At 44.0% G+C, this 12760-nt stretch overlaps 1 protein-coding gene across 2 annotated transcripts in view; it reads left to right on the top strand.

Moving 5' to 3' along the window:
* The first annotated feature begins 645 nt into the window (after positions 1-645).
* Kitlg (KIT ligand) overlaps positions 646-12760 on the top strand; it is an 82111-nt gene continuing 69996 nt past the window's right edge. For both annotated transcript variants that reach the window (XM_028783028.1, XM_028783029.1), the window contains exon 1: positions 646-860. In XM_028783028.1, coding sequence (XP_028638861.1) covers positions 846-860 — 15 coding nt within the window. In that variant the 5' untranslated portion in view covers positions 646-845. The remainder of the gene's footprint in view (positions 861-12760) is intronic.

Below are 12760 nucleotides of genomic sequence, written 5' to 3' on the forward strand. Positions count from 1 at the left end.
AAGCTGTTGAAAACAGCATCTCTCTTAGTAATATTTGATCCGGAGTCAATTATTTTCTCACTAAAGTAATGGAAGAGAAACAAAAGGAAAAAGGAAAGAAAAGGAATGGAAAGGAAGAAAGGAAGGAGGAAAGAAGGAAGCAAAGAAAAGAAAAAAAGAAAAACTGCTTAAGACAATTGGTAAACCATAGAGTGTAACTTTGTTGTTGGTGGTTCTATTTCCCTGAGGCCGGGTAGGGGAAAAGTCTTTGCTCAGAACCAAGTGAAGTCTGCCCCCACCCGCGTCGCTCCAGAGCTGATGATCCAGAGCAGGCGGTGCAACGCGGGTCCCCGGACAGTGCCTGGTGAGCCTGCTGCGGAGCTGGGACTCGCGGAGCCCTGCACACGGGCGCGGGACGGCTACTGCAGGTTGCTCAGCCGCATCCGAGACGCCCCGTGCCTCAGGGACTCTGGCCAGTACCCAGACAGGGGACGCACCAGGCTCGATCGATCCAACCTCTGGGACGATCCCCGCCCTTCAGCGCGCTCCCGGGTCTCACAGCCTAGACTTCAGCGCGCAGCTCGCCTCCCCGAGGCTCCGGAAGGGAAGGAGGCGTGTCCGGAGCGGGCGGGAGGGAGCTGTATAAAAAGCGCTGGCGGCGCAGCAGCCCGGGCTTCATTTGCTGTCTGTCACCAGGACCGAGAGTGCCGCGGGAAAGCAACGGCCAAGGACGGGGCGCTGCGCTCGGGCTACCCAATGCTGGGACTATCTGCAGCCGCTGCTCGTGCAATATGCTGGAGCTCCAGAACAGCTAAACGGAGTCGCCACACCGCTGCCTGGGCTGGATCGCAGCGCTGCCTTTCCTTATGAAGAAGACACAAGTGAGTAGGGCACGCCCGGGAGGAGCTCGGAGGCTTTCCAAGGAAATCCGCTCCGGGAGCCCCGGGGAGCCCGGCGCGCCCTGGGACCGGCAGCCCGGGCCATGTGGGGCTGCGCTCGCCCCGTGAGCCAGGAGGGTGTGGGAGAGGCAGGCGTGGTTGTGCGAGCCGGAGCCGCCGCCCCGGGGGTGGTGAGCCCCGGAGCTGGGGAGAAGCCAGGGCTGAGAAATGAGCCTGTGGCAAGTTTGCAGTCGCAGCTGCGAAGTTTGAAGCTGTCAGTGGCAAACCGCAGATGCAGGCTTCGCTTCTTCGGCCTGGGTGTTCGAGTTACCCAGGGGAAGGCTTGGTTTGTTTTTGTTTTTTTGTTTTTCTGTTTTTTTTTTTCTTTTGGCGAGGACCGGAGGTCTTTTCCCCCCCCGTGGATTCGGGCAGATTATGAAACAGCTTCCCACGCGCCACCCTCCCTCGCTCGCTCTCGCAGTCAGATTTATCTGTGCAGTCCCCAGGTGGGCGCGGGACGCGGTGCGGACGCGGGTGCAGCCGCTGGAGCGAAGCCAACCCCGAGCTCCTAGGCGGCAGCACCAGGCGGGGTGCAGAACCTGCCCGGCAGGCGGGGAAAACTTGGCAGCCTGAGGTGTCGGACGGGTTCACAGCTCTGGGTGGGCCTCCAGAAAGCTCTAGATGGGGTAGTAGTACTTCCACACCGCATGACACCCTATCCCATTACAAAACAGTAAAAGTTCTTTTCTTCTTCTTCAACTTCTTCTTCTTCTTCTTCTTCTTCTTCTTCTTCTTCTTCTTCTTCTTCTTCTTCTTCTTCTTCTCCTCCTCCTCCTCCTCCTCCTCCTCCTCCTCCTCCTCCTCCTCCTCCTCCTCCTTCTCTTTTCTACTTCTTTTTTTAATGTGCACCTTCTAAGGATAGTTATTGAGATAATGCCCAGAGTCTCTAAATTGCGCTTTATGCATAAAACATAGCCCGGGGGTACAATTGTGTCTTTTCTTCGTTGACGGGGTGGGGTGTGTGTGTGTGTGTGTGTGTGTGTGTGTGTAGAAAGAGACACTGTAATAATCTCTTTTTCCTCTATAGTTCTTTCTACCCTCGCGGTGGATACTTCTTCATGCTTCTTCCTTCCCGAATTGTTCTGTCATCTGCAGCAGTTTGGGTAAAGCTGCTCTTTCACAGCCCCCTCTCCCCAATTCTATAGGTGATTAAAATTTCTGAAATGTATGGAAGGGGATAGGATTCGAGGCTTTGTGCTCATTTTCAGCATTGATGGAGGCATCAGTGTGTTGCAAGTAATTTATCAAATTACTCGTAGAATGTCTTATTTAAAATAGATAGCTAGGCTGGGACGCAGATGTATTAGGAAACAGCAAGAGTAAAGCACCTTTCCCTGGCTTGGAAACGGATAGGGGGAGGGAACATGGCCTGGCATCCTGTTCTTCGAGCACTTGCCCTGAGTGAGTCTGGGGAGAAAGGGAAGGCAGGTATCCGCCCCTGCGTGCAGGTTAGTTTTTACCCAGAGGGTCACACCTGAGATCCTTGATCCTGAGATGAGGATGTTAAGGGTTGCTGCAACAAAGAAAAGTTTCGCCGTGATTGCTTGATGTGTACATGCCTTCTGCTTGGAAGAATAATAAACAAGGGTGGGGTACCTATTCCTTTTTTTAAAAGTAGCATCCGCTTACATGAATAATGGTGGCGGCTCTGAGTGTGGCAGCCTCCGGTACAGGAAGAGCGTCCAAGCCTTCTTATTTAAACAAGAAAACAGGAGACAGACAAGGTTAATGTCCAACACGCCAAAGCAGAGAGGAGTGTACTGTGCAGTCACTTTGAGAGTCAGTAGGATTGATGATCCCTGTGCCCTCTTTGCAAACCAAGCACGAGCTCTGTAATCTCTTTTCTCGCTTTGATTAAATGACTGTGTAAATAGGATTACATGGAATAATTCCATTGAAAACTAGAAAGAGGTCGATCTAGCCCGAAACGCTGTGGCTGCGGCTGCAGTAGTGACTCAGTGCTGCCGACCAGAGATATTTGAGACAGTTAAGTATTTTAGAAATGTGACCTGTTTGGACCAAGTTAAAGTGCAGGCCCTTTGAGGGGGACAGACTGCTGATAAAGGGTTTGTAGGCAATAAGAGGGCAGTGCTCTCATTGAATGGAGGCATTCATTGTCTGGAATCTAATGACCTTCAAGGTTTCCTTTAAAGATACTTCTAGAAATTCGCATTTTTGTCTCTGAAAAAGAGGACACTGGAAAATAGCTCAAAATCAATAAAATAATCCAGTGAAACAAAGGAAGGGATTAGATTCTCTTTCCTATCGTCAAATCTCCTAATCCAAGAGTTGCAAAGAAAATTTCTGTGCCACTCTGAATGTGTAGAGAGAGCCTGGTGTGAGGGAACTGGACACTAAGAAAAATCTAGGCCTTTTTTTTTTTTTGTCTTTTTAATCTGATGTTATCTTTGCCTGGGAGGAAAATCTATTGTTATTAAATAGTCTACTGTAAATATGGGATCAATATCAACTTCCTTTATAACCCCCCCTGTTCAATATGCTCTCATTACCCAGTAAATAAAAAAAAATGTAATGTTAATATTTTAAGGGATTTTAATTTAAATTTTATAGCTTTGAAAGAATCATGGGGACTCCAGGCATTTTGAGCCTTCAGTCAAGCTAAATAAGTGTGAAAATTCCATCAGCAGCCACTTGGGGCTTGATGGATGACTCTCTGATTTACTTAGCAGTGGTGATGGGCTTCAGTATTTGAAAAATAAGTACACGAGTCCCGAGGAGCAACCAGGCCAGTGATGTATGTCTTAAGTTTGCAATGCGAATGTGATTTGTATTTTTGAGATTTCTCTTTGTGGTTTTTTTTTCCAAATTGTAGGAATTTATGGTATCTAAAGGAAACTGTGACTGGCTCAGAAATGTCTAGCAGCTACTTTTAAAAACCACGAGATTCTAATAGTTCCAATTGAGAGGCCACACTGCAATGCCAGTGGCGGTTTACATAAAGGTGCAGTCAGCAGAATGTGTTCATGAGTATGCCTGTTGTGCTTACCTTCCCCTGCCCCCCCCCCCCCCCGCAGGTTTCCAGAGCTGTGGTGAATGCTGTCAGTCTCAAGAAATAAGGAGACAGGAAAGATCTGTCTTGAAAACAATGCAGAAAGGTCTATTTTAGGAACGCTGAAGCTCCCAGAAAAGAAACAAATAGAATTTTAGCTCTTACTATACTAGAAAAAAAAAAAAATTCCCCCCTCCCTTTTTTTTTTTTTTGGTCTGTGAAATATTTGTCACGTGAGTGACAATGGTGGTTACTATATAGAAAATTAACATATTTGTGAAAAGAGCATTTGAACATCTTGTCCCTGCAGTCACTCAGTTTGCAGTGTGTGCTTCCAATGGTTCTAATTTATGTAGCTTTTAATTGATACATTCTGCCAAGACTTTCAGACTCAAGTGCTAAGTCGATTACGTTTAACATAAAACAGGGAAAATAACCATATGGAAATCTGAAAGTCGGTGCCAAACCAATTAAAATTGCTAAATTTTATTTATGTCTAACTATTTGATGAGAAGATAGCAAATTGTGAGCTGTACCTTTGTTCTTTAATGACAGGTGATTGATTGAAATCTTAACCACTGCCTTAAGTAACATTAGAAATCAAATCAATGCCAAAATAGCTAGACTTTCAGCTTTGGTCGTTTTCTTTTCCTGTTTCTTATCCCTTCTCTCCCTGTTGGTGGAGCACCTAAAATATGTTCAGTGGGAGGACTCCAGGTGAAGACTTAAGCTGATGCCTGTTTTACCACTTGTGACACTAATGACCTTAGGCAAACGGTATCTTGGGATTTCCGTTCTGTTATCTGTATGATGTCTGTAAGATAGTTATAAAGATGTCTCTCAGATGGTGGCAGAAAAGACTCGTGGGGATAAACAGCTCTGTCCCTGCACAGTAGCTCACTAGTACTACAGTGTGAAATACATTCCCGAGAAGGGAATTGCCTCTCCACTAGCTTAAAAGCCAGAGGAAAATGACCTCTCTGGAGCAAGACAGAGAGCAACAAATCTGGATCCTTTAATTCAGTGCCTGGACTTCATTACAAGCCGATGGACCTCTGATTAACAGTTTCCCTTAACACAGGGCCAAACCAGGAATACGCAGAAACTAGGATGGTGTGTGGATCTGAGAAGGGTCACTCGACAGTTTTATTTCAAGTTGGAAGTGCAGAGAGAACTAAGGGCGCAAACAAAAGAGGGAGGGCTCCTTTGATTTACTTTCCTGTTTGTATACTTGTGCTAAGTTCGTCTTGTGCGGTTCTCAGCGTCTGTCTTTTTTTAGACTAAGAAGAATTGGTCAGCCTATCCCTGCTCTTGGATTTGTTCTTCTAAGTAAGGATGCACATCCTTTTCTTCTCTGTTGTTTGAACCAAGGGACAATCAGTTGCCTTTCCCCTCTCCTATCCAAGTCTGGGGACACCTCCCTGTCCCTCAGCTACCTTCGTGATGCCATGCTTAGATCAGGCTAAGGTTTGGAGAGAAGTCTCTGAGTAGAGATCTCTTATCTGTGAAGTATGTGACTCAACAGCAGCTGCTGGAGTTCTGCCTTTGGGATTAGTCACCTGAGTGGTGAGAGAGAACACCCAGACGAGATTCTTGAACAGTGCTCTCCTTTCGGGGACGGTTGTGTATGCACAGACTCTCCTTCATGGAGACGGTTGACTCCTGCCTTGCTGATTTATAGCTGCTGCAAGTCGTTTTGCCTTTTCACTTAATTATGGGCATACAAAAAAACTGTTTACTGAGACCAGGCCTGACATTACCATTATCCTTCCCTACCTATTTCTGTCTATCCAGAAAAGAAGAAGGTGGGGCATTTCTCCTATAATTAGGGGTCCTGGCTTTTTATTTTTTGTTTTGCTTTTTTTTCAAAAAGTGTGATGTGTATCATCCAAAGGAAGCCTGTTGTATTTATTGCCCTGTGTACTTTGGCTATATTTTGCTGGTTGTTTTCAGGTTGACACACTAGCTTGATTATTAGGGAGCTGTGTTCTTTTCTTAACCTGACTACTGAGCTGTGTGACTTTGGGGAAATTATTTGGACCTCTCTGGATCTGTTTCCTCAACTGAAGGAAAGGGAAAGTAGGCCTGGTTGTCACTGCTTGTAAATATCTGTCTCTTCTAAAGCAATACCAATAAAAGAGAAGTTTGAACCAGATCCATGTTACTTCAGTGTGCTACAGTATATTACTCTTGCTCTGTGATGATGAACCAGCTGAAGGAAAAGACATTAAGATTTAAGTTTAGACTGTTCTTCAGGAGTTTCATCTACTGCTTTTTATTTCTTTAAAACAAGGATGGGATTTCTACTCGAACAAAACCTCTACACTCTTCTTATCATCCGAGTGTGGAAGAATCCTAAACAGAACCAGATAGTTCCAGGACAGACATTTTCAGAGACAGTGCTTCCCTGAGTCTGCCTGCCAGGCTCCAACATCTATAGGGGGTGAATGTAGAAAGCCAACCAAAGGCCATTTTGGTGATGTGGCAGAAAACATGAATAGAGGGAGCCAGAGGAAGGGGTTGTGCTCTTCCTTCTGTAACCAGGCACGTGGCCTTGGACCAGCCGTTGAGTCTTAGTATTGCTGAATGGCATCCAAGAGTTAATACTGAGAAGACAGTAGTAATGAGCGGTGGTAGCTGAGAGGCCACAGAAGCGGACAGAGCAGAGAGCTTTGAGGGAAGGCTCGCTCTGTGATGATGCTTCACCAAGTTGTTGCTTGCCTCAGTTTTTACCAGGTTCCAGAGCGTCTCTAACGCAATCCCTGCCCACCTCATTTCCTTGGCAAATACTATATACAAGATGCATGTCCAAAAGCATATTTTCTTTAGATGTCAGAAGCCACTGGTTCTCTCCGTTGACATCAGAATATTCAAAAGCCAGCTGGACCTTCCTACAGCCAAGAGACTAGAGATCCCTCTGAATGTCGTGCCATGGCAATGCTGAATTCTGACTGCTGCCAGAGTGTAATGAGATGCCTATTAAAAGAAAGTTCACAATCGGGGCAATACTCCAGACAATTAAAAGACAAAGACCACAATAGCTGTCCTTTGGTTATCTGGATGCAAATTTAGCACTTGACTGTGCACCTGTAGCTGTTGGCTGTGCTTGGCTCTCTTGAGGGGCTGTGGATTAGAGCCTGCTCTTAGGAGAGTGATTAGGTGGCCCTTTTTGTGTGTTCTCTGTACACAGACAGCAGCTGAAACATCTCCTAGTTGCCTTTCAAAGAATGCCTTTGCTCGCTAGGGTGACCGCCCGAGAAAAAGGGCGTGAAAAGAACTCAGGCAAACCCATCTGTCCACAGTATCCACATAGAAAAGCAGTCTGGGTCATTTTTTGAAGAAAGGGCATCTCTGGTGTGTAGCTGTGTTGCTGTGTAAACCCTGGAGGCAAGAGCCTAGCCTGGCTGGTGTGTGTGTGTGTGAGGGGGTGCATTGGTTTGCTTTGTACACACTTATTGTGTTACCACCAGCAGTTCATCTTAGGAACAAAAGCCTTGTGGGTGCTTAGAACCCTTTCCTCCTTTTCATCCTGATGGATGTGAAATCTCTGAAGCAAATGACCATTTCCATTTCGTTGTGCTTCCAGGGTAAATCCCATCTCATTACTGCTTTGTGTGTGTTTGTGTGCCCATAGACAGGATTGCTGCCAACACTCAGAACTGTGGAGGGTCCACAGACACGCCATTGTGATGAGCTTTCTGCTGTATTCTGGGGGTCTTCCCCACAACCCAGCAACTACCCTGTAAGAACACACCAATTCCTGGATTTTGAAGAAGAGAGTTACCACAGAAAACATGCTTTTGCTGTAAAGGTCTTGCTGTATCCTGGCATCTGTCCTGTGGGTGTGCTGCCTGTTAAACTGTTAAAACTGTTAGCCGGATGAGCCCTGGGAAGGGAGAGTAGAGATATAAACCTGTTTATAATACGATCTAGGAAACCCAAGGACTGCTAAACAAAGCTCAGGAGACAAATGCACAGCCATTACTTATGCTTCTGTATAACCCCACACTTTAACACTTGCGACATAATAAACACATTAGGCAGTTCCAGTTTTCATGACCAATCAAACCTTTGTGGTTGCCTTGGCTGGGATCTGTGATACTTTGCTAAAGTTTAAAGTTTTGCTCTGTGGGCCTCACCAGAGATCTTTGGTGTGCTCTCCTGTCTGGACCACTCACCTCATCTCCATCTCTTCTGCTATAAGTGTGGAGAGGAAGAGCTGTGTACTCTTTCCAGGTGATTCCTCCACAGGGTCATAAAGGTGCCAATGAAAAGAAGAGGATTAACATGGAGTTTTTAATATTTAAATAAATTTGTGTGTGTGTGTGTGTGTGTGTGTAGAACTACCATTGACTTTGTCTTTTTTTTTTTAATTTTATAACAAATTAGAAGGTTTTCTTTTCATTGAAGACCTTTCCAGGAGTGTGCTTTAAACCTTCTGTATATATTTATAATATCGAAAAGCCACAGAGATCTATAACCCAACACTACTTGGAAAGCAGTGGAAACTTCTTTTCCACTTTTAGAATTATGTTTGGTAATTTGCTAAGCTAGATGGTTTTAGATCATGAAAATGTACATTTCCCTGTGAAGGATTTTAATTTTTAAGATCAGGAATAGCTTCTAATACTTACAGCTAGTTTTTAAATCTACCATTCACAATGAAAGGGCCCCGTCTAAGCCCTTTATATGTTCCAACATTTTAGACAATTACATTTTTAAATGCAAAGCTGACTTGACCACTTATTCTTTCTGTGCCTTTGCCTACATGTGAATGAGTCAGCTTGAAGGATCAAAGTTTCCTGTAATCCATGTAAAGTATTAACACGTGAAGCTGTTTTAAAATTACCACTATTGTTTTATAAAATCGGACCATTCTCGTAATAAAATGCGGCAAAGCAGGGCTTAGGAGAAAGAGAATGTAGTTCCATAATTGATTCATTCATCCATTCATCGAACTTCCCTTCTGGCAGGTGGGTGGTACTTCTTTCTGAATTTCATTTTGCAGATAAAGAAACCAAAATAAGCATTTCTTCAATGAGTTTGTGGTATTTGCCATTATTGTCACCCAAAGAGAGTTAGTGTGATTCATTAGTGTGACTTAGTCATTACTTTTGGAGATACTAATCCTGTTTACAGGAACACTAAATAAAAAGCAAATGTGATACAGATAGTGCATACAGCTGCCAGTAACAGAATCTGGACAAAAATGTCATAGTTACTGTTGCCTAGCAGAGTGGCTCATGTTAGATGCTCAATCAGTCATGTTAGAAATGCACACTGAAGTAAACACGTCTGATTCAGGCTGTTGACTATTGGTTCAATTGTTTGCAACCTTCTCTCTAAAAAAAAATACTGCATTTTTTAAAAATAGGACTAGTTTCATACACAGATAATTGTAGAGGCTACTTTCTTGCCACTTACAGGAATATTTTTCAGCGAGTAGGTAATTCATTTGTTACTAAGGAGAGCATCCTCTATTACTAAAGATCATGTGGGAGAGGAGAGCTCACGATGAGATACAGCAGTGTTTTAGTCAGTGGCTTAGTGGCCCTTGGTCAGCTTTTTTTTTCTCTCTCTCAGAACTTTACTTTCCCCATATTTAAATGGGTAGAAGTAACTCCACGGGATATTCACAGGGCCATCAAATGATAGACTGTCAGCTACTACTTCAACAATGACCATTTCCATGAACAGTAACTCAAAGGACTAGATGCGTAAGAAGGGAGAGAGTCTTTGGGAGGTGAACCTAGTAAGAGGATGTTAGATCACCAAGTACATTAAGTATGCTGAACTTACCGTGAAGGAGACACAGAGTCAGTCGCAAACTACACAAGATTTTCAAGCAAAAATATTTTGAAGTCCATAATATCCTCCTATCTGCCAAATCCTAAGTTCTTCAAATATAAAGAAACTAGAGTTCTGATACATTCAGAAGATTTGCTTGGGATTAACAGGGAAAGAACGCCAGGAAGTATAAGGGTTTAGATGCGGAAGCCACACCTATTGAATTGTAAAGACTAGATTCCTCTAAATTGCTGACTTGTTGCATGCCCATGTTTGCACACATGCTTAGAGACACCACGTGTGCTATAGTGCTGTTTCCCACAAGGCAAGGTGCTGAGGGCTTGGTCCCATCTGTAGCACTGTTGGGAAGCACTAGAGCATTTGGGAGGTGAACTTCATCAAAGGAGGTTAAGTGATTGAGTACTTGCTCTTGAAGAGAGTATGGGGCCTTGGAGCCTCCTTTTTCCTTTCTGGCAACAGAGAAGTGAACAGTCGTCAGCCACACCACCATACCACTGATGTACAGTGCTACCACAAGCCCAGAGCTATAGGGTTAGAATGACCATGCACTACCATCTCACAGAGGATTTCAAGCCCAAGTGAACCATTTTTTTGTTAAAAGTTAATCATCTCAAATTTTCCCCCACAGCTATGGAAACGTACATAAATTGTAAGGTTTGAGTGGCTGGTGAGGCTGTCCCCTCCCCCTCCCCCTCCCATTCCCCCTCCTTCTAATCTCCCTCCTTTCACAGTCCTCCTCCTCCCCTCCTCCTCTTCCTGCTGCATCTCCTCCTCATCCTCCATTCCTGTTCAAACCAGGGAACCAGAAAGCAAGCGAAGTTGAGGTGAGACTTCCTGTCAGACGGACAATTTGCTTTGATTCCAGCTCCTCAGCACTGTGCACAAGTGCCAATGGTTATGTTTGAACAGTGCCTTGCAAGTCAGAGATCCTGGCCTTCATAGACAGCTCCACAACCCCCCATTTCCGGAACAGTCACATGGAAGCTCCATACCTAAGCCTTCTGACTGTTGTCGGGGAAGTCCATTGTAAACTGAAAAAAATATATATCATTTTACTTGATGGGTTTGAAAGCTTGGAATCTTTCAAATAATGTAGTACTTGAAAGTCAGAAAGACAAGTATTTTCAAATTATGCTTTTAGATAACTTCTTGGAGAAAAGAGGGAAGCTCCAGAGACTATTTTTATCAATTTGTTGTTAACCTATTTTCCAATACTTTTTTTTTACGACAATTTTAAATCTCCACAATCAGATAAAGGAATGTTCATAAAAATGTCTTTATGATTATGTCTGAGATGTGAGTCTGTCATTCATTTGTGTTGTGTCCTTTGCTTTGGGATCCCTTAACTATCCAGCAAAGACCATAACACAAAGAGAATGTAGAGAGACGAAAAGCCTACCACCAGGATCACAGGTTTGCCCTGCTGTGCCTGGCTTTTATGTGGGTGTTTGGGGATCCGAACTCAGGTCCTCACGTTTGTACAGCGAAAGCCAAACTGACTGAGCTTCTGAGCCCAAAGTGATAACTTTTTAGCAGACAATTGTTTAGCATCCCTTAGCAAGAGTGTTGCCATGTAACTAGTTAATTTGTAGTTCCTGGTGAATAAGAGGTTCAGCCAAACAGACTACTACAAATGTCCTGCTCTATCACGTAAGTCCCCTGTCTCAGTTGCCCCATTTGTCAAATAGGATGAGGATTTGTACATTTCTCATAGGAGACTACGAAGGATAGAAGAGTTAATCCACACTTGGGAGTTAAAGCACTTGGCCCAGTAAAAAGGAAACACTCAGGGAAGTTCTACTTGCAGGAAGAAATCAGGATTGCTGGAGCTGTCTGTAGTGATATCTCATTCCTTAGACTGAAGGGTGAATGGGAAGATTAGAAGCATTTCTTCAGTCTCAAGAGAGTTTACCAAGAGCAAAGTTCCTTTTCTGTCCTGTGCCCAAGGTCACAGAAGCTCATCCATGGTGGGCTGGTTCATGAACCAGGAGGTCTATTTCGAAAGTCCACATTTGTCAGCTTGGTGCCTAGAACTGAGGGTCAAGGGGGTGGGGAATGCACAGCGTTAACCTTTTCCCATCTGGAGTCAGAGAGTGGTTCCCCACTATTTTTAATTGAGATGACAGTTGTAGCATTGGGAGAAATCCACTTAAGTGTTGAGGAAGAATTAGGGAAAGCATGACTTTTATGTTTAAAAGCACCTAGGTTAAACCTCTGGCTCCACCTCTAGGTTGCTGCGGGGTCTTAGGCAATGTATTTGCCTTTGTTTAACCTTTCTGTAACCTTAGGTAAAATGGAGCTATGAGCTTTGTAGTTTCTCTTTCTTCCTACCTTGTTTGTTTTCTCTCCCTTTTTTTCTTGTTCTTTCCCTCTCCACCCTACTTCTCCCCCACTTAAATTCAGAAATAACATGTGTGCAATGAACCTTCTCAGAATTGTTCTATGACAAGAAATATTTTTGCAGAGCTGGGGATATCTATCTATCTATCTATCTATCTATCTATCTATCTATCTATCTATATCTCAGTGGTAGGGTGCTTGCCTAGTGTGTGAAAAATCCCCAGTTCTATCCCTAGCTATAAGCATACAATTAGAAAGAAATCTTTCAGTGTTAACATGTTTCCTGCTGTATTGTTAGCCAGTAAATTCTAGGTTTTTTTGTTGTGTTGACTGATTAGCTGCACACACATGGCAGAGCATGAGTGAGATTTAGAGTCAGAATGAGGCTTATAGCACTGTCACTCACTTAGAGCGTCATATATGACTTCCTTTCTTTCTCCTGGTCCTCACGGTTTCATCTAGATGAATAATTCTCAACTTTCCTCATGCTGCGACCCTTCAATACAGTTCCTCATGTTATGGTGACCTTTAACCATAACATTATTTTCTTGCTACTTCATAACTGTAGTTTTGCTACTGTTATGAATTGTAATGTAAATATATCTGCTACGCCAGATATCCAATATGTAACCCCTGTGAAAGAGTCGATCATCTCCAAAGGGGTCCTAGCCCACAGGTTGACTGA

Source organism: Grammomys surdaster, unplaced genomic scaffold (genome assembly GCF_004785775.1).
Source record: "Grammomys surdaster isolate TR1022 unplaced genomic scaffold, NIH_TR_1.0 958, whole genome shotgun sequence".
Lineage (NCBI taxonomy): Eukaryota > Metazoa > Chordata > Mammalia > Rodentia > Muridae > Grammomys > Grammomys surdaster.